This window comes from Rhinolophus hipposideros (assembly GCF_964194185.1).
Source record: "Rhinolophus hipposideros genome assembly, chromosome: 16".
NCBI lineage: Eukaryota > Metazoa > Chordata > Mammalia > Chiroptera > Rhinolophidae > Rhinolophus > Rhinolophus hipposideros.
The window spans coordinates 26,047,476-26,068,692 of record NC_138062.1 but is presented as its reverse complement, the minus strand read 5'-3'; the positions used below and the strand labels follow the sequence as shown (position 1 = coordinate 26,068,692).

Below are 21,217 nucleotides of genomic sequence, written 5' to 3'. Positions count from 1 at the left end.
TTCTACGTCTATTAAATACTGATTTTAAAAATCCACTTAGTGGGGTCCTATAAGGAATAATTGGTTTTTGTTTGTTTGTTGTAGAACAATACCTCTTATATTCCAAATTAAGTCAGCTATTTCACAATGATTGAAAAAAGGTAGATGACATTCAATGAATATTTGTGAAGAAATGGGTCAAGTAAGCAAGCAAATAAATTCAGAAGGGGTCTTGGTTTAAATTTATTCCAACCTTAAAAGTACTTGAGAGCTTTTCAAACATAAATATTTTATCAAAACCTTTGAAGTGATGCATATATCTTTATCTTTTCTTTTTTGTTTCTGGTCCCTAAATACAAAATAATTTATTTCATATTCAAAATATTGTTGTGTTGCTGCTCTTACCCTTGAAGATTTCTTCACAGAATTGTCCCATCTCCTCACACGGACCACAAACTGCATATTCAACATAGTCATGATTCCACTAAATGTTTGGCTGATTTTGGGAGTCAGAATCTCGAAATACTCTGCAAAATTAGGCTTTCCTTGGAAGTCTCTCCTGTTCATCAGTCTCCTGATGCCATTGCCAAATTGCAGAATTGTCATATCTTTGTCAAACATAAAATGGAACGGAAATGTTTTACAGAAGAGAGAAGCGGGAATGACAAGCGAGGACTGGGGTTTGCCTGGGGACAGGGATGGTTTGGTGCTTTTGACATGAACGGAGTATAACAAATAGGGCTGATTAACAAACTCGCTGCCATCATTACAGAAGCAGGAAGGCACTAAGGACACTTCCACTTCGGTTTCATACAGGATGTGAGCAGCTGCCTTAATGACGCCGGGCAGAATCAGGGATGTGACCTTCTTAGGGAAGAAATAGTAAACATTTAAGAAATCGTGATCTTTATCCAGGCAGAGAATGGAGGCATCCTCGAGCCTGCCCTTCTTCTCTGCTTCTTGGCAGTGGCTGCTCTGCTTCAGAAGGGTGCTGAAGCTATTTAAAAAATCTTTGAGGGTTCCTCCAACTACACCCAGGATGTGTTCATCTTCCTCATAACATATTTTAAAAAGCTCTTCCCCGAGAGATTCTTTGATGGTCTCCACTGGAACTCCTGAAAGCATATAATACATTTTCTGCCATATCAAATATGTCATATTAGTAACACTGTGCTGTTACTACTATTTTTAACATTGTTTTATTCGATGATTCATTTCCCTTTATATGTGGGAATAAGAATTCCAACCCAAATTAACCAACTACCTTCAAATGATCTATGTATATTAGTCACTAAAATTCTGGTAACTCTGAGTAAAAATCCCAAATCAGTTAATTAAAAAAGAATGATCGATTGCGTATAACATTCAACTTTTTATCTCCCTTAAACTTAACTATGAAAGATCAATTGGAATTACAAGATCAGGTCCATTTCAGAAAAAGCTCTCCCATTTTGTTAACAATAAAACCAGCACCTGTTGATGAAGGGGTACTGTCCCCCTTGCAGGGCGTCCAGGAGTATAAGCTTCAGATACAGGAATTAATTTGAAATCACTGGTCGTGAAACTCAATTTTGTCATTTTTTCTTTCCAGATTATAAAAAGCAGGTTTTTGTTTGTTTGTTTTCTGAGTAAAATACCATTCTTGTTGTTTAATGTTACTCGAATGAATATGTGTTTGGAATATATTATTTACTTTCTACAACTTCCTCCCTAACCTCCTTTGCTTTTAAACTCTGTGTATTAAACGTTTTTCTCATCTGTAACTTAGAAAAGCAATAGTGCCCTCTTCATAGCACTGTTGGGATATGTGGGGGATGATGTTTACAATAGTGCCCGGCTCCTAGGAAGGGTTCAATATAAGTTAGCCATCATCACCACTATTATTATTATTATTATTATTATTATTATTATTATTATTGGTGGTGTCATTATTATTAAATTCTTAATATGTTATACTTTTATAAAAATTTAGCCTATTGGTCCATCCATGTATTCAAACTTTGAAAAGGTCAGTGTGACAAATTTACTCATCTACTTGTCTCCCTAAACTAATTATTCATATGAGAACACCATTAACCCCTTTCTACATGATTGTTTCCAACATTAAAAAAAGTTATTTATTTTACTTTATTGATTAGGATTTCCCATGCATAAATGAGGAATACCTAGACAACTTCAAGACCAAAGCATGTAAATGTCTATGAGTCAGTTTCCCATTTGGCCTTATCTACTTCTCAGCAAATAAACAGGACAAGAAGAGGAAATGTTTTAGGTAAAAAAAAAAAAAAAAAAAAATATATATATATATATATAGTATGAAAAAGAGTTAGTCATTATGCTAACACAATATATAACATTGAACACTTCACACTGGAAGTCACCAACAAATAAACATAAATACTTTAGAAGAAAACATTAGTTTTATAGGTATTTTCTACGAAAAGAAAATGGCAGTTTACAGGTAAACTATTAGTTGTATAATTATTTCCTAATTACATAAACAATTCCATTACCTGCTGCAAGTGCTTGGTCTGCAATTATTTTCTCAAAGTCTTCTCTTTCCACAGATTTTCTGAAATTATTTCAATATTTAAATTATAAACTGACAAATAAATGCCAAAACTTCAGATTATAACATTCAGAAATGACAGAAAATATTTTAAATTACCTTTTCTGTAACAGCAAATGTTGACTGACTGTCAAGTTTATAGGAAAGGAGCAGTGACATGTACAAACCAAAACAATGCTAGAAAACTCTCACATATACCTTATATAAAATGTTTCATCATTTTTTTACGATGTGGGCTCATCTTTTCACTATCCACAGATTATATTATACAGGTCTACACCGGTAGGGAACCAGGAGTGTGAAATAGTCCAGAAAGAGATGATAATAAAGCAGCCCAAGGTTTTTCTGATAAACCAATCAAGAAGAAATACCTACATCCTGATGGATTTCACTTTTAACTATCACTATTTTTTTCTAAGGTGAATACATAGCATAACTTACTTTTGAGTTTTAGGTCCTAGATATTTAACTGTCAGACATCATTAAACTTTTATCCTTGATCTTGTATAAAAATTAGTAACTAAAAAGTCTATTCTTTAATGTAATAGCATACATTTTAATTGATAGAAGTCTCTTGCAATTTCAATTGGACAACTTGTTGATTCAGGTCTGCCTAATTGTTTGACGATTTCTTATAGCGATGACTGATTTTGAGCAAATTTGCCAAACAGCAAAAGCATATTAGGACACCCAAGTTCTATTTGTGGTTTAGTTTACCATTAGACAAGCCAAGTTTACAAACAGGCATAAATACCAAATTTTAAACAGATTTCAATAAAACACTATACATGTAGAGAAGTTTCAAAAGAAAATATTTTCAAGAAAAGAAATTGTTAAGTCTACTACTTTGTCACATAAGGGTGTATTGCTTATAATTATTTAAAATACTCAGAGGAAATATTTTCTTATCTAAATTGGTTTGGGATCACTCTACAATATTATCTAGTTTGACTCTAGAGATCCCCAAACCTATATATACTGATATATATATAGATAGATAGATAGATAGATAGATAGATAGATAGATAGATAGATACACACACACATATATATAAAGAAATATATACATATATACATATATATGTGTATATCTATATCTATATATATATATAGATATATATAGATATATATATATAAAACAGTGTACGCCTATTAGAGTGACATTAGTTAATAATAACATTATATAAGTTTCAGGCGTATGTCCTTATAATACAACAACTGTGTACTCTGTTGTGTGCTCGCCACTGAAAGTCTAGTCTCTGTCCATCACCAAACTCCTTGATATATATTATTTCATATTAATCAGTCCTTAGATTTACTTTTTTTCATTTAAGCAATTTCTATTTCTTGCTAAAGAATGAGAGCAAATCTGTTCAGAGAGCTACAATTCTGCCATCTCCCCGCACTCATGATATGAGATGTGAACAGAGCTTTGCGAGTTCAAAGGACACATATTGCACTTCAAAGTAAGTTCCCTATCTGTCCCTTCAAAATAACAACAGGAAGTGTAAGCCTGTGCGTGCACCCGTAAATGTCTGTGCGTTGCACACAAACACCGGCCATGAGTCCCACATATGATGATGTGAACAAAAGTTCCCATAAAAGAAACGAAGCAAAAGCTCGATGTACAAAGAACCAAGAGAAGTATCAGAACGGGCTACACTAAAATTTATTTAGGGACAGTTTATTAGATTGTTTTTGTTTACTTGTTTATTTTTGCTTTTCAAGTCATATAAGATAACAAGCCGTCCAAAAAGGAGTTAAGGTGTGTTCAGCAGTTGGTAAAATGAGAGCAATAGAAATGGTAGCTGCCTTGCCAAAAGGAAGATTGGGGGGAAAAAACAAAAAGAACAGAAACAAAGAACATACCCACGAACTGAAAAAGCAAAGCAGAGAGAAGCCATTTGGCATATTAGCAGGCACTCTTACAAGAAAAAAAGGCCCTCATCTTATTTCAACAACTGAATGTTATCATGAGGACAATTTAAAAGTATGATGAGTTCTTTAAGAAATCAGGGAAGTGGTAAAAGATTGTTCAAGATTTCCAAATAAAATCTTTTTCTTTCTTTTTTTCAGTTTTGAGATTTTTAAAAGAGATACACTGCTGGTACCACAACCTAACAGAATCCCTGCATCTAGTTTAGGAACTTTTCAGACCACAAAGCCCTGAGAATAAATTTTCAGTAAACTGGCTGCCAAGGACTTAAGCAGACAGACACAGTAGCACGGCTACAATGACGTGTGGGTATCTTATCAGCGTGACTGAGAATTAAGGTCAGAGGCATTCTGGAATGCTTTTCATATCACTCGTGTAAACAAAACTTCTGTCAGACACATGGATTCACACTCTCTCCTTCTGGACCCATCTGTGACGCCTTCTTGGCAGCCTGCTGCCTGCAGTCTGGGACAAGTTAGTCAGCAAGGAAAATTAAGCACAGATAATCCACAGAACAGATTATTAAATCATGAGTAGTAAAAAGATGAATGAATTTATAAAATATTCCTGACAATTATAGTGCTTTGCAAAACTTCAATGTTCAATTCTGTACATTTGAACTCAAGTATTTATTCTATCATTTACAGATGAAATAATCCTTGAGATTTCAAGGAATCAAAAACAAGGCCAAATCAAGTTATCTACCAGCGGTAACTATGCCAACATATATTTGAAAAATTAACTCTATAAGTCAGATCTTTTTAAAAATCACCTTATATATTAAGCCTCTACAGAAAGCTTTCTTAAGAAAATGTCAAAGAGAGTACAAGAAAATGTATACATAGAACTGATATTCAGCCAGTGCACACCAGTATAACCAAACTAGTTATGAAAATACTGAAAGACTTCCCTAAGGATTAATACATAGTTGCTGCCCCAAGCCCCCCATTCACCCACCTTGATCCTTCTCCCATCTCACCTCCTGTTACAACAGCTAAAAGTTTAACCTGAGTGGGAGGGGGGCAGAAGAGAGGGGAGAGGTATTACTGGGACCCTGCCCCAACCTTTTAGGATATCCTTCAGGCAAGGAGTCTGTACTGATTGTCTGGGATCCATAGCTTACCTGTGAAATATTTCAGAAATTACCCCTTAATAGGAAAGAAGAGGTCTATGGGAGTTTGTTAAAGCAGCAGTATATGGCAACATGGTTAAAATCATGGGCTTTGAAAAATAAGGTTGGAAATTTAGTTTGCCTTTTCCTTAACCCCTATGAAATCCTAAACATTTTATATAAACCTGAGCTTCGTGATATGTAAAATGTAAACAACAAATGCACTTACTTTTAGATTCACGGCACCTAAAACAGTCCAGTTTCTGGCATACCATAAGGATTCCAAATACATTCATGCTTTCAGTAAGTGTTGGTTATTAGTAATAGTATCAAAGATGGTAATAGGAAGTTCAGACAATTAAAATGGTTTAATTTACCTGCTTTCTTTTATTTTGTGTTTTGCCAGTGTTCTCTGAAGTGCAAGATTCAGCTGCTCGAACTGAAAATTGAAAACAAAAGTTTTAAATATTCCCTTAACTAAATTTACTTGAAGATATATTTTAAATGTTTATCCTGAAAGTTTCTTGTGAAAAAGCAGATACAGAAATATTTAAATGATAAGTGCTGTGAATTTACACTTTGGAAAGTGACATTGATTTTCAATGGGTTTTTCAAACCTGGGAAGAAACAATGAGCTCAGACGCCTTTGAGTTTGGATATGGGCTGTGGCCCAGGGGCTTTGCCCTTGGTGGGTGGTTCTGACAGCCACAAAACAAAGTCAAGTTGAGATGGAATCCAAATAGAAGACTCCAGTTTGGTAATGTCAGGTCTTCCATGAATGAATCCTGGCCATCACTACCTCTGGGTGAGTAGTGACGCGCTGCCAATACTTCAATGCCAGCATGGCTTGAGCTGAGCAACTCCCTATTCCTTTCACAAACCCATCACATCAGTGACTCTCAGCCCTTAACTGCAAATTCCCATTAATGTTTCAGGCATCATTTACATCTCCTGCTCAAGGAAACTGGAGATATCTGTCTTTCCCCTTTCTTGTATCCCTTAAATCTAATCTGTTACCAAGATCAGTTAATCATTAACTTGAAACAAATCTTGGATTTGCCCTCACTTGTACTAGCTTCCTTTCTTTGAACTGACAATCTTCACTGAATACTTACAGTTTTACTCTCTTTCATTGATTGCTGAGTATTTCATGAATTTTCCTATACTGCAAGATATTTGTGCGTAAGCTTCCATACTTTTATAAAGTTGTTGACTATCTATTAATCTTTCTAAACAAGTTGTCGTCTCTAGTTAATAAGGAGACGTAGAGCATTGGTAAAAAGTGATGCCCATTTTTTGGCATTCCATATAAAAATCATATATATCTACATGTGTATATATAATCGTTGACTCGTTCTGTAGATTACCCAGAGGAAAGTGAAGAATTTTCTGGCCATGTTCCAAGTTGGGAAATTCCTTTCTCCTTAAGAACTATTTATATCTCTCTTAGAGTTTCCACTGGTCAAATGAGGCAATCGAGTTCAGGAAAATAGCCAATCTTCTGTTTTAATGAAATAAAGCCCGAAAGAATTTTCTGTTTTAATATACATTACAGCGCTTAGAAAAGAAATCTGAAATTTATTGAACGAAAATGCAAGGGCCGAAAAGAAAAGAAAACTCAAATTTACTACTGTGTTGCCCCGAAAATATTATATTAATTTTTATATTAATTTTTGCTCCAAAAGATGCAGTAGGGCTTATGTTCAGGGGATGTCATCCTGAAAAATCATGCTAGGGCTTATTTTCCGGGTAGGTCTTATTTTTGGGAAAACATGGTATGTAGAACAACTTCTCTGTTCTGATAAGGAGAGGCAAGATATGTCTGCCTCAGGATGAACAAAAGGCTGGCGGGAGACTTCTCGAGTGAGCAGATTCTAAACAAGGTCCTGAGGACCTGTCTGGTGGCAAAGGGCAGGATGCCTGGCAGATGAGGAACATGTTTGCGAAGGGCACGTTTCTCAGCAGTCTTTTATGTCAAGAAAAAAGGAATTTAAATTGGAGACTGTAAATGAGATGGATCAGCCAGCATGCTTGAAAAGCGTCAATTTCTCGAAGGCGTTTTTACTTCGTAGAAGGTTACTCTGGCATTACTAACACCAGCATATTCAGGTGGATTAAAACCCATGAAACCGTGGGTTGCTGGGAGTTATTTCTTCCCGTAAAACATATCCATATGGGCCAACAGGTCATCAATAAAATGAGGGTCATTGCCTTGGTGATAAGCGCTCACTTTGCCTTCATGCATTTGTCACCTGCTATTATTATTATTATTATTATTATTATTATTATTATTATTATGTCCTCCACTAGAGTGGAAACTCCAAAAGGGAAGGGAACACCTGTTTTGTTCACCACTATATATCCAGCACCTAGAACAGTACATAGCCATAGGAGATGCTCAATACATATTGATGGAATTAATGAAAAAATGAGTGATATTCCCCGTCAGAGGTTCAAAGTCTTGAAAGCTTAATGTATAAAATTGTATCAGTGAAGCAATAGAGCCAAGAGGCATTACTCTTTTAGCTTGTTTACAAATACATTTAGGTTGTTTCCAATTTAAAATAATTGAATTAGATCTGTTTATGCACCATTTGCTCCTCTGACCAAAAACTCTTGATAGGCAATGAGAAAAAAAACAAACCCATCCAGTTCTGCCACTGAAAGATTTGTCCTTCCTCCTCCCAAGTGCTAGTAGAGACATCATTCTCTCCCTCTTTACCTCTGATTAAACCCTCAGGTGTACTCTTTTACCCTTTTCAATCAAGATCTTTCTTGGCCTTTCATTTACTTCTCACTCTCACCAGGAACTTCTTTTTCTGGTGCTTTCTTTTTTTTATTATTATTTTTTATTTTTATTATTTTATTTTATTTTTTCCACTTAATGTAAATGCTGTCATTGTAAGAGGGGAGGAGAAATGGTCCCTCTTCCCATTGCTGGAGCTGGTGGAATATATGTGTTCCTAACTTTTCATTTGGAATCAGAACTTATTTTCTAAAGAAAATGGTGCTGCAATCTTAGCAAAGGTTTAGTAGCATACTCTAGTGATATTATGGATTAACAGACGTTTATATCTGCTTTTATGATATATCATTGCTCCTCTGGAAAATTGTTATAAGATAAAAAAAAAAAAATCAAAACCCACAAGCTTTCCAGGCAACACTTTTATTGTAAAGGCTGATGGTGCATAGAGGTTCCTGCCTTGGCTCTGTAGCTCCTATAATATATTCTAATCCTGGACCCTGGGATGACACAATTTCACAATGAAGCCATTGGCAGGACTCAACTTTGAGTGAGGCCTGTCATACAAAGCCAACTTCAGGGCCTCATGACATACAATCAGAACTGCTCTAGGAAGGTCAAATATTCCACATTCTGACAAATCCATATATTGATTTTTAGTTTAGCATGGTAAATTAGGGCTAAATCCAATATTTTCTTCAAAACATGGTTCCTACAATCCAATACACATAAATATTGTGTAGTAGTCTTCTGTTGATGTTTAGTACCTAACACCCAAACTCCCTTTTATTTGGGAAAGCTTCCATTTGAGGTTTGGAAAAATGGGCTCTGCTTACATCCACAATTCTTGGACCTGGAAGTGTTGTGGATCATGGAATTTCTGATTCACAGAGGGGGCACCTGTCCCCAAAAGTAAATGAAGTGTTGCTCTCAAGTTTGTTTCTCTTTACGTAACAATTATCTTTTGACTTGATAAAGGATAGATATGTATTCATTGTTAAAACCAGTACTTTTCTCACAAATACACTACATATTAATATTTCAGGTATAACTATCATTTGATGCAATATTACTGTGAACACTGAATGGAATTTCATTGGTATGGTTTGACTATTTCAGTTGATTTTCAACTTTTTTACAGTTTTAATGATTTTCCAGACCAAAGATAGACCAACTGTGGCTCATACTACATAGCAAGTTCCTAAAGACACCATACCTAAAGAGCCTACAGAATTATCAGGGAGCAATAGCCATGAAAAAAATGTGCAAACAATATTATCACAAATAATGGATTGTGAATGAAATGCTGAGACCTTTCCATTTCTTCAGTAGTCTCTTTTACGTAAAGCAAGTGGCCTAACTTTATGTGCCTCGATTTCTTCAACAGAAATGAAAAGTTTGCATTAGATGACCAACAAGATCGTTTAAGCCTGACTATTCCACAACTATGGAATGATACCTCCTACTTTCAATTTGTTAAGAGTAATGAATTTTAATACTTGCCACCCCTAAAAACATAAATTGGGAGTTAAATCTGATTATCTAAAAAGAACTGTGATGTTGTCAAATGGCATTTTGAGTCTCTTCCTTTGGATTACCAATAGAACTGAAACTAGACAATATACTAAGAATTAAATCTGTCTACTGAAAAAAAAACCAGTCAGAAAAAAAGTGTTATTTAATTAAAGACACGCAGATGTTTGGACAGATGATGAAGTAGTCTAGATTATTATTACACAGTCCAAATGTGTCCAACATTAGGACATTTACTGTTATAAGGCAAATGGCCTCACTTGTTGGAAGAAAATTTCTAGTGATCAATGCCAACTATACCCCTCCCGCCTCTTAGAATTCTTTAGCTTTGCTTTCTCTGTCTTCTATATGGCAGTGTAGTCAAATCTTAACTACCACGAGTTCATAAACAAACAACACAGATTATTCTAAGTAAAGACAAAGAAAAAAGTAAAGTACCATTTATATTGGTATTCAGAATGTTTTTAAAAGAGCTTCCAACATGTGTATGATTTCTACTTTAGGAATTCAACATTTATCAAACAAACTGATGAAGCCAGCATGGTAATGACAAGACTCAGGGGAAGCATGGATGCGCTCCAGCTTTCCCATCATCACCATCTGTTCAACTCTGGGCATCTCACTCTGTCCTTGGAAAGGAGAATACCAACCACTTCCCAGACTGTGATGCCAAACAGCTCCCTGACAAGGGCTACATCCCTCATCCCAGCCAAAGTTGGCTGTCTAGTGACTAGAGTAGGGTGAGAATAATTAAATACTTCTGTTTCAAAGGCCATTAACCAAAGTACTTTTGTGTTACTATTCTATGTGAAGTAAGTACCTTCAACGTTCTGCTAATTCTAATTTATCCATGCTTCAAGCTTCAATTCAAGTCTCTTCTTTCTCAGTCACTCGAGCCCATATTATTTGACAGCAATAATTGCTTGCTCTGCCCTTCAAAAATTGTGTGACTTTGGTCAAGTTACTTAACTCCCTAGTCCTTCTTGGGAGGGGCAACAAGGTGACCTCTGAAGATCCTTTCAGTCATTAAAAGTCAGCAAGTCTGTGTTCCTCACTGCTTTGGTGTCGCATCAATTGAACACTACTGGTAAATTATGATAGCTGGAGTCTGATTATATCAATGTCGAAACTCATAGGTTAAGCGAGTTTCCATAAAACTAAACACATCATGAGAGACATCATGAAGACTTCCAGTTTCTGCTCTCTATAGCCCTGCAAGGGAAGAGGAGCTTTCTACATGCCCCTTCTATTTCTAAGACATTTGACCTATTTAGGTATATGCCCTTTCCCCAGAGTTTCTTATGAAGGTAGATAAACAGAAAGGGTTCCATGTCTCAAAATGGCATTAGGCTACACAGACGACAGAGTTCTATCAAGAAATGTCCAAGCTAACTATGCATAGCTACTGGCAACCACTGGCCCATGACTCTGACCCAAAGGAGTAGGTCAAGCCTGGCTTCAGCAGACTTCAGTCTCAGAACCCGTAGGAAAGGGGAGATTTTTCCCACCTCAACAAATTGTCAGAGGATACATGATGCTCTTTGGAATCAGAAGAAAAAGAAAACACTGCAGAATATAATTTATTCTTCAAGGATTTTTAATTTTAAAATAGTAGCTAACAACTACTGGGCATTTATGGTATGGCAAGAGCTGTGGAGTATGTGGAGTACTTCACTTCATGCTCATTGAAACTCTAGGGGGTAGGAACTGCTATCATTTCCATTCTCCAGACAAGAAAGCTGATGCTAAGGGAGTTACGCAGTTGCTCAGTCATAAAGGTTGTCAGAGTGCAAGATCCTTTTGAAACGAATTCAAGATCTGAAACATTTTAAGATAGACACAATTTAAGAATATGATTCTTTTAAAGGGATTTTTTTTATATGTTTCCAGGAAATAGTCTACATCTATTATAGCCTTGAAAGTGAGAAAGCAAATGCTGACATTTTCCTCAGGAAAAAAACATTCTTTAACAATTTTCAAAAGAGCAGTTAAATCACCAAACGGTGAGTACTCACCTCTGGGAAAATCAGTTTGCAAATGCTCTCTGCCAATGTGTGGAGATAGACACGCGTCCGACTGGTCTTCCTTTGGGGAAGACTTCCTTGTGCATTCTTCTCAGAAACATCTTGACAGATGGGCAGAGTGGCTTGGCAGCTGTCTGAGCTTCCTGTTGCTTCCTCTGCTTGCTCTTTAGGAACCTGCCCTGGTGCCAGTAAGGAGAAAGGACAGTCCCCTGTGATCTTGAGATCCTTCAGCTTCGTACAGAACATGGTGTTGGTGACCTCACCTTGCTGTGGATCTCCTCCTGGAGAGCAATTTTTCTTACGTGGGACCGACAAACAGAAGCCACTGTCAGATCAAGGACACTGGTGACTAGGGTGTCTGTAAACAGTAGAAAGTCAGAACAGAAAGAGGAGTGACTTTGTACACTTAGGAAAACAGAAAAAGCCAGGTGTGAAGAAGCAAAGACTATACAGTCATAGTGCATTTTCAAATTAAAAAAAAATAATCTGGTGGAAACGTCAATTAAAAAATGGATGAAACATTTGATAAAGATCTTTAATATGTGTGTATTTTAATATACTAGTAAAATACTTCCTTTTAACATTGTAATACTTTTCAAATGAATACAAATATAATAAGGACATTTTTTTTTCTCCAAAGTGTCTTTTTGGACATTTTTATAGCCCATGTGGTCTAGTTTAATTCTACATGAATAGAACACTTTGGTTTTAAGACAGAAGCCAAGTCTAAATCTATGTTTTATCAGTGCTAATTCTACTACATTCTCATTATGCTCTCATTTCTGATAAATCAGAATAGCATAAACCATTTTATATATAATTTTGTGTTTCCCCGAAAATAAGACCGGGTCTTATATTAATTTTTGCTCCAAAGACACATTAGGGCTTATGTTCAGGGGATGTCATCCTGAAAAACCATGCTAGGGCTTATTTTGTGGTTAGGTCTTATTTTCAGGGAAACACGGTGTATGTATGTGTGTATATATGTGTGTATATATGTGTGTATATATGAAGCATATATATATATGCTTCAATATATGCAGATCTGGAATGCTAATTTGTAGATGAAAAAAATTAATTGAAATAGTTACCACAAAAGATACTAGTCTCTATAAATAGTCAAATAACTAAAATATCATCACAATGAAAAAAAATAATACTATTTCAAAGAACTCCTGATACCTAAAAACATGCCATTGGATTGGCAAGAGTCTCTGAATTCAAATCTAGATAACACTGGAGTAAACCAAGAAGGCCTCTCTTCCCAGAGGCCCACTGAAATCACACACAAGGCCATTCCCCTTGTACTTTTGTATTTGTTGATGTTGTGATTGTGAATCCTCACATAATTCACAACCCATTTATCATTGGTTGTTTGTCACTGGAACTGTCTAGTTGTGAGTTCAGCTTATGGGCAATGCTAATGGTCTTAATTAACTGGGTTCTCCAACTATTTCCACTCTTGAAGAACCAAAAACACAAAAAAGAGTGGAAAACAAACCATGTTTACCTATCCCCTATTATGTGCCTGGCACAGTTCTGAGAACCCTGTGTTTACATTTAAGCCTTATAGGAATCCTTTTATCCTCATAGCAACCATATGACACAGGTATTATTATCCCCAATGAGCCATAAGCTTAAATGTTTAGGTCATTTTCTTTCATTTGAAATGCTAGAAAGTGACAGAACTAGACTTTAAATGTAGGTCCATCTGACTCCAGAGTCAATGTGTTTTCATTTAACCCAAACTTATGTTACCAAATTATACTGGTTTCTACAATAATCAGGTTTAATTTGTAAATTAGGATTAGTTTAACGTAAAGATATGGCTTAGAGGATTACATTAAAAAACAAACAAGAACATAATTCTTTTGCTCATTGGCTTGTAGCATTTGAATCATCCAGGATAAAAAGCCTTATACTTCAGTCTTTACAAATAGAGTTCAATTCTTTCTTTTATCCCTATGTGCCTCAATGCTCTTAATATGTCCTTAATATGTATAAGCAACAGCTTGTATAATTGTCACAGATAAGTTATCTAATAAGTTTAGAATGATGGACAATTCATTTTCTGAAATGAGACAAATAAGAAAGCTAAATTCAACATCTGACAATCCTTGGGGTGCCATGGGCTGTTAAGTATGGGTGAGGATTATGAATGCTGACAGGCCAAAAGAAGCTACCAGTACTCTATCTTACTTCAAGTCATACCCCAAATCTGTGACCAAATGTAATGTATGTAATTTATGAATCTTCAAGAAGGTACAAGGAAGATCCTATATATTCCTGAACAGAAAACATATTCTGTCAGAATAGAATAAGGAGCGGCCTAGCTCAGCAGGCTACTGAGTGACCCAAAGGTAATTTGGCGATAAGTGGAATGGTGACTTGGATTCTGAAAGACCTGAAAATGTAATGCTCTCAACCATATTTCTTTTAAGATTCAATTCCACAAATATTTGTTTCTCAGGCCTTAGTGTATCTCAGCATAATCCTATGATTATTTACTAACGCCTGTCCTCATGTGTAGTTTAGGTCAGTGGTCAGCAAACCTTTCATAAAGGACCAGGAAATAGAAATCTTCAGCTTTGTAGGTCTCTGTCACAGATTCAACACTGCCATTGCAGCATAAAAGCAGCTATAGCTGATGTGCAAAGGATTGGGCATGGATGTGTGCCAATAAAACTTTATTTGCAGAAACAGGCTGTAGATTTGGCTTACAGCTGTAGTTTTCTGACCCCTGATTATAAAAAGCTGAGCAATTTAAATGAAGCATTTTAATCCAAATATAATTGTGACTATAAGGCGAGTTATTTCCTCATCTCCTCTACCTATCCACCCTCAAGATATAGTGGATCCAGTTTTGTACATGAAAGTAAGTAAAGAGAATGTAGTAGATAATATTAAATAATCACTTATGTATAAAAAGTATATCATTACTTTGTGTCAATTTTTTAAGAAGAGACATATTAACTGAATCCCATGATTTCAGCTATATCAAACTATAACTACAACAATTATAAGAAGAAATTAGAAGAACAGTTGGAATTTTTTGAAGGTACTCAAAATAAAAGGGAAGGCAATAAACAACAGTATTCTGATTATAGGTTAATCTAATGAAGGTGTAGAACTGCTTCCAAAAGTAAGGTATATATTAGAATTTTAGTACTGGATTTAGTACTAAATTTAGGAGTTTGATATAATATAGTTTATGATAAAGTCTTCCATTAGCTTAATCTTCTCATTAGCAATGAATTCCAACCCTTGTCCTAAACCCAACATTTTTATTCTCATCTTCCTATTCAATCTCACTATGGCAGAATACAACTGAGCAGTCAACCTTCCTTGAAATTCTCCTGTATTGCACAGTATTGTAATTTCCAGAAAATATATCTAGCACTGTTTTTTATGAAACTAAAAACACAACAGGAAACAAGTTGTGCTCACTTAAATGTTTAGTTAAACAAGATCAGTTAAATGTTTAGTCTCATTAAATCACAAATCTGTAAACAAACTAATTAGCATTCTTTATCTGTTCAACTGATGAAATTACACTATGAAACAGATGCACGCAGTGCTGGTACCTTGGAAACCTCTTTTGTCTTGTGTTTGCCTTCCAGGAATACAGAAAAGGCCCATCAACTCAACCAGTGATTTTTTTTTTTACGTATAACATTAGCAGCAAATAGCTGCTAAATTAGCTCACAAATAGCTTGATTGCTTGCTGAATTCAGTGCATACTGTGTTTCCCTGAAAATAAGATCTGGCCAGACAATCAGCTCTAATGAGTTTTTTTGAGCAAAAATTAATATAAGACCCAGTATAATAAAATATATCAAATATAATATAATATAAAATATAATATAATATAATATAATAAATTCCGGGTCTTATATAAGTATAACATATATATAACATAATATAATGTAATGTAATATAATACAATATAATATAATACTTTATATTAATTTTTGCTCCAAAAGATGAATTAGAGCTGATTGTATGGCCAGGTCTTATTTTCAGGGAAACACGGTAGCTGGTTGCAGAAATGACAGTAACATGGCAAATGAAATGCAAATTAATTAAAGTAATAAATTTGGTGACAAAGCCTTGGGAAGCAGTGGGCTGTATGTTCTCAGAAATTCAGAGAAATATTTGCCATTCCCAAAGTTGATGATTAAACAGCCTCCAAATATACAGAACGCTCTCTCCTTCTTACTAGTAAGTGATTAACTGCTATGGAGAGAATAAGGACCCAGTTAGTGACCTTGTATTAATAACCAGTGGGCCTTATTGTTCGGGTAAAGGGAAGGGCCATCATTTAGGAGCCAATTAAGCACAAAAACTTTGTTTTCTACATGTAAAAAGACCTGAGGAAAACACTCCACAGGTGCTCTGTGACACAAGAAGACACTTTTACAGCAGCAGGCATTAAAGAGCAGATTTTAAATTAGAAATGGGTGTGGGCTACAAACTAAGGCTCCATAATCAAAGCAATACCTATATCTGTGTCCAACATCAGACCTAGCATCTAGCAGTGCCCAAGTCTGGGTTAAAGAGATGTAAGTGTGTTAAGATGAAATTCCAAAGTCTAGATTTTTAAGAGTAGCTGAAAGGAGGAAAGAACTTCAAAACAAACTGCCTTAGTAAGGATAAAGTTTGCATACTCCAGTACAAACTGCCACAGCCATTTTTATAAACAAATGTTAAGAAAACAGCTTAATTTTCAGGTAGACTGAAAATCTAGAAAGTTTTCATTCCTCCCAAATTGAAAAAGTATTAAATAAAATCCCATGAATGAAGAATTTAAAAATGTGTTTCTTTTCACTTTGCGGTAGGAAATATTTATAGACTTTTCGCCTGTGATATATCAGGAAGGGAGGACAAAGTAGTAGGAAAACAGGTGAGGGTGTCCAAGTCTCTCCAGTACTAAGTTAAGAAAAAGGCAAGCAGATGAAGGTCAGACCCTTCAGACCTTCCCTCCTCCCTGGCTTTCCCGTGATCTCTGCTGCCCTTTATAGTCACACTCTGGTAAGATCAGGCCCTCTGTGCTGTGTCCACTTCCTTACACAATATTTATTCCTAAATCTCCAACTCTCTGGCTTTTGCTTCCACTATGTTACTGAAAACCTTCCCTGAGAAATTAAACAGTGAGCTCCTAAAAGTTAAACCCCAAGAATCTTTTGGCTCTTAATAGGCTTCAATTCTCCATGCCATTGGCATTTTCTTTTCCATAATATCCACTCCCGTAGATTCTTTGATATACTGGATAGCCTGCTACTTCAGTCATGTATCCATTCACTCTGTTCAACATATATTTATGGATGGCTACAACGTGTCAGGCATTCTTCTAGATGCAGTGACAGAGCAGTGAGTAAAGAACATCCGCTGCTCTCAGGGAGTTTCCAGTCCAGCTGGGAAACTATTTCTGACCCATCAGTCCAAGTGTGGCATGTGCTGCAAAAACGGGAGGCACGCAGTGCTCTAGCAGTGCAAATTAAGCATTCATACCCAGTCCCAGGAGGAAGAGACATCTGAGCTGAACTGTGGCCCTGAGCCAGGTAAAGAGAGTTGAGGAGAGAACAGCATGCTCGGAGGTCAAGACAGATCTGGTCATGTTCTAGGAACTGAAGTAATTCCAGCCTGAGCAGAGCATGGAGTCAAGGAGAGAAAGGTGGTGGTGGTGGTGGTGGTGGTGGTGGTGGTGGTGGTGGTGGTGGTGGTAAGAGATGAGACAGGCTGAAGTCAGGATTTAGAGGGCTCCATAAACCATGTTGAACAAATTAAAACTCTATTCTGAGGTCAACCAACTGAACGATTAAGGAGTAAGAAAATGAATAGATTAGATTGCATTTTTAAAAGATTATTTGGAATGCAGAATGAGAAATGCATCAGAGTTGGACAGATGGTTGGTCTTGGTTGAACTAAGAGTGACCCTGAGAATGAAAAAGTAGATCAATTCCAGACGTAGTTCAGAGAGAGGATCCACAGGCCTTGGCTACTGACTACATGGGGACTGAAGAAAAGGGAGAACACATTCCTCTGACTTTGCTTCTCAACACCACAGCCAAAGAAAGACTCTAGGGTCCATGGGGAACAATCAAAAAGGTCCATAATGTAGTTCCCATGACTCTGGTTATTTAGGCATGAGCAAGTCCAGATCTGAGGTTTTCAATATTACATAACACCTTCTAGGAGTGGTTGTGCTCCAACTCTTCTGTTAAAATCTCCTTTTGGAAAGCAATTTCTCTGTTTTCAATAGCCGAGACATGGGAAAGCTGACTTCAATTTATATTACAGAATAGAGCATTCACCTTCCCAACAGACGGCATTTGCATGCAAGTATACGGTATTTCCATCTATCTTCAGGAATAGTAGAGGGAGCTTATCTTAATTTTTGGTAACTACAGAGCCCATGCTGGTAACCCTTCCAAAACAAAGAGGTCAACTCAAAAGGTGATGGCAACCTCACCTCTAGGGACCCAGGAATCCCCCTCTCCTGATGGCAACTGCCTCACTAAAGCTACAGTACCAGACACAAATTATGTTTAATAAACTATTAATTCTTTATTTAAAAATAAGGTAAGTGTGATCCACAATCTCTTTCACTGGAGTTAGGGGGCAATTAATTCTGTGACATCTTTGAAGTAATAGTAAGGTTTAGTATACTCTAAAGCAGGGAGACTTTAAGAATTAGCATTTTGTGATTCTCAGTCTCAGTTTTTATATCAAAATGTTTACAGAATGTTTTATAACTAATTAAAGAGCAAAACCTTTGGGAGTATAAATCCTAAATATTTATATTTTTAAAGCTCTCTAGTGTGATAATCACAGAAATTTGAATACAGACAGTTAGCACTTCTTCAAATTAAACATCATTACCATTTATGATAGATCATGCAGGTTACAAAGAAGTCAGATGTTTCAATATTTTGTTCCTGAAATATATCAAACAATTTCCTGCAGCTATTTCTGTAATTCCCATCATAGTTATATTGCTAAAATAGTTCCTTACAGAAACTTAATTATTTAAAAATATATTTACTGAAAATACAATTATTATGAATGGAGTGAAGGGAGAAATGTAATTCCTGTTTACACTATAAACAGTCAGTGTTTTTATCTATTTTCAGATAAATACTGTGTATTTCTGAGATGTGAGTCAGCTCATAGGCAATTATAAGTAAGGGAATAATGTACTATAAAGTAGCAGTCATGCTAGATTCTCACTCATCCTTTGTTCTTCCCCTTAGCTCAGTTTAACCACATGCCCTATTTTTAGAAGTACTTATTGTACAGTTTTCCTTCATTTTTACGTTGTCTCCACAACTCAACAGGCTCGACCCCTTTTTATAGTCCCTTCCCCTCCAGCTACTTTCACTTTTCTCCCTTAAGCTAGGCCTATAGTTACTGTAGTACAGTATCCGTCAGAATTCAACCTGTCTTTTTAATATGTTTTTAAGGATTGTGATTGCTTTTGTTAGTGCTCATAAGTGTTGATTGGTTTCAGCCTAACACATTTTCTTCCCATAAGTTCTTTTGTTTCAGCACATAGTTTTGCAGTATACAAAGATTTTCAGAAACACGTATATCATGTTATGTCAGAAATGCTTGTACTTTCAACAATATTTGATTTAAATTTGCAAGTAATGTGAAACGGCTACTTAACTACCTGGGAAAATCACCTAATCGGGTCACATTCTCTAAGACTAGAGATTTCATCATGATTTCGAAAATATAATCTGATGAAACTTTTAAAATGAAAACAATTCCATGATGATTCAACAATTGAGCTGATTGATAACTTTCATTTAAGGGACATAATGAAACTGGTGATTAATGACATTATAATTTCCATTTTCTCTTCTTTTTAATTTTGGCCCATCAGGAAGTTCTGGAGGCACATCTGTGACTTCATATCATACATACATACACATATACTTATTTTTCCCTCTTCGGCAATAATGATTTTTAAAGTAGATAGAGAGATCAGTTCCCATAAATGCAGGTGCCAACACACGTGGTTGTGCCCTGAGGTAGTGGAGTGCGCAGTAAAGAACTCAGATTCTAAGGCCAGATGGTCGGTTTGCTTCTGGCCTCTACCATTTACGAGCTCTGTGACTTTAGTCAAGTTCTTAATCTAATTTCACCTCAACTTTCTCTATCTGGAAAACAGGGATATTAACAGCAATTATCTCATAAATGTGGGGTGAGAGTAAACATCAATAAATGAAAAGCACTTAGGTAAACACCGGGCACGCAGTACGTGATGAGTAAGTGCTAACTAACACAACATTGGACAGTAGAGAAGTATCTTAACTTCATTGAGCTTCCATTACCTCATCTGCAAAATGGCAAAAAGGTGATAAAACCGAGATACATGAAGAATTAGAGAAAACACAGGCAAAGTTATTCTACAAGAGAATAATGCTAACAGAAGTCACTAAATAAATAATTGACAAATGTGTTCCATCTTCTCAAGAAGATCCAGAAATGTTTTATACCCATGACACTTTTTTTTATCACTTTTCAAAGCCAGAGGAACTCTGCTATATAGCAGGTGCTTGGTGCCATACAAATATAGAAAACATTCTCCACTTGAAGAACATTAATGCAAGAAAATAATATCTGTGTCAATAATTAGGATTCCTTTTACTGAATTACAAAAGGAGTTTATAGCACAGCCCAGAGGAGTAAGATTCTATTTTGGCTTTATCTTATGTAATTCCATTAGCTAACAAGTTGCATGCCAAATTTCGTTAATAAAATATCAGAATAAAAATTGAAGGACTATGCTATATTTTAAATCTCTTTTTCTACTCATTAAACGAAACCTGCTATATAAATCAAGCAAGCCTTATGTCATTAGAGTATATACTGTATTTTGTTGTGTATAATGTGAATCCATGTTTTTGGCCTATACTTTCAGGGGAAAAAAATCTTTCGTTTTAATTTTTTAATTCAAATTTTTATTTGTTTATATTTAGATACTTGTTTTTTTATCATAAAGGAATTTAGCATTTATTTTTTAACATATTATGATACAAGAAATTTTATGTAACAAATAACTACAAAACACAAGAACAGATACAAGGTATGAGCAATTTCATGTACCAGTAACAAACAAATCTACCTTGTCAATGTTTACTTATTTTGTGAAAAGATTTAGGTGATGGGCAGAGAAAGGTGAGCTATCAACTGGCGTGTTAATTTTAGTATGTTTGTGAAATCAAGGCAAGCCACCCAGAGTCTAATTAGGAGATGTAGGAGTTTCTGACAAGAATGAAATGGATTCTGGGATTGACTGTCGTACCTGTAGAGC

The 21,217-nt window shown here is 35.7% G+C and overlaps 1 protein-coding gene across 4 annotated transcripts in view; it reads right to left on the bottom strand.

The window, feature by feature from the left end:
* The window catches only part of GUCY1A1 (guanylate cyclase 1 soluble subunit alpha 1), a 55,388-nt gene that overhangs the window by 15,885 nt on the left and 18,286 nt on the right, over positions 1-21,217 (bottom strand). For all 4 annotated transcript variants that reach the window (XM_081077267.1, XM_081077270.1, XM_081077268.1 and 1 more), the window contains exons 2-5: positions 11,887-12,253; positions 5,973-6,034; positions 2,493-2,551; positions 385-1,094 (exon numbers count right to left, since the gene is read on the bottom strand). In XM_081077267.1, coding sequence (XP_080933393.1) covers positions 385-1,094; positions 2,493-2,551; positions 5,973-6,034; positions 11,887-12,141 — 1,086 coding nt within the window. In that variant the 5' untranslated portion in view covers positions 12,142-12,253. The remainder of the gene's footprint in view (positions 1-384; positions 1,095-2,492; positions 2,552-5,972; positions 6,035-11,886; positions 12,254-21,217) is intronic.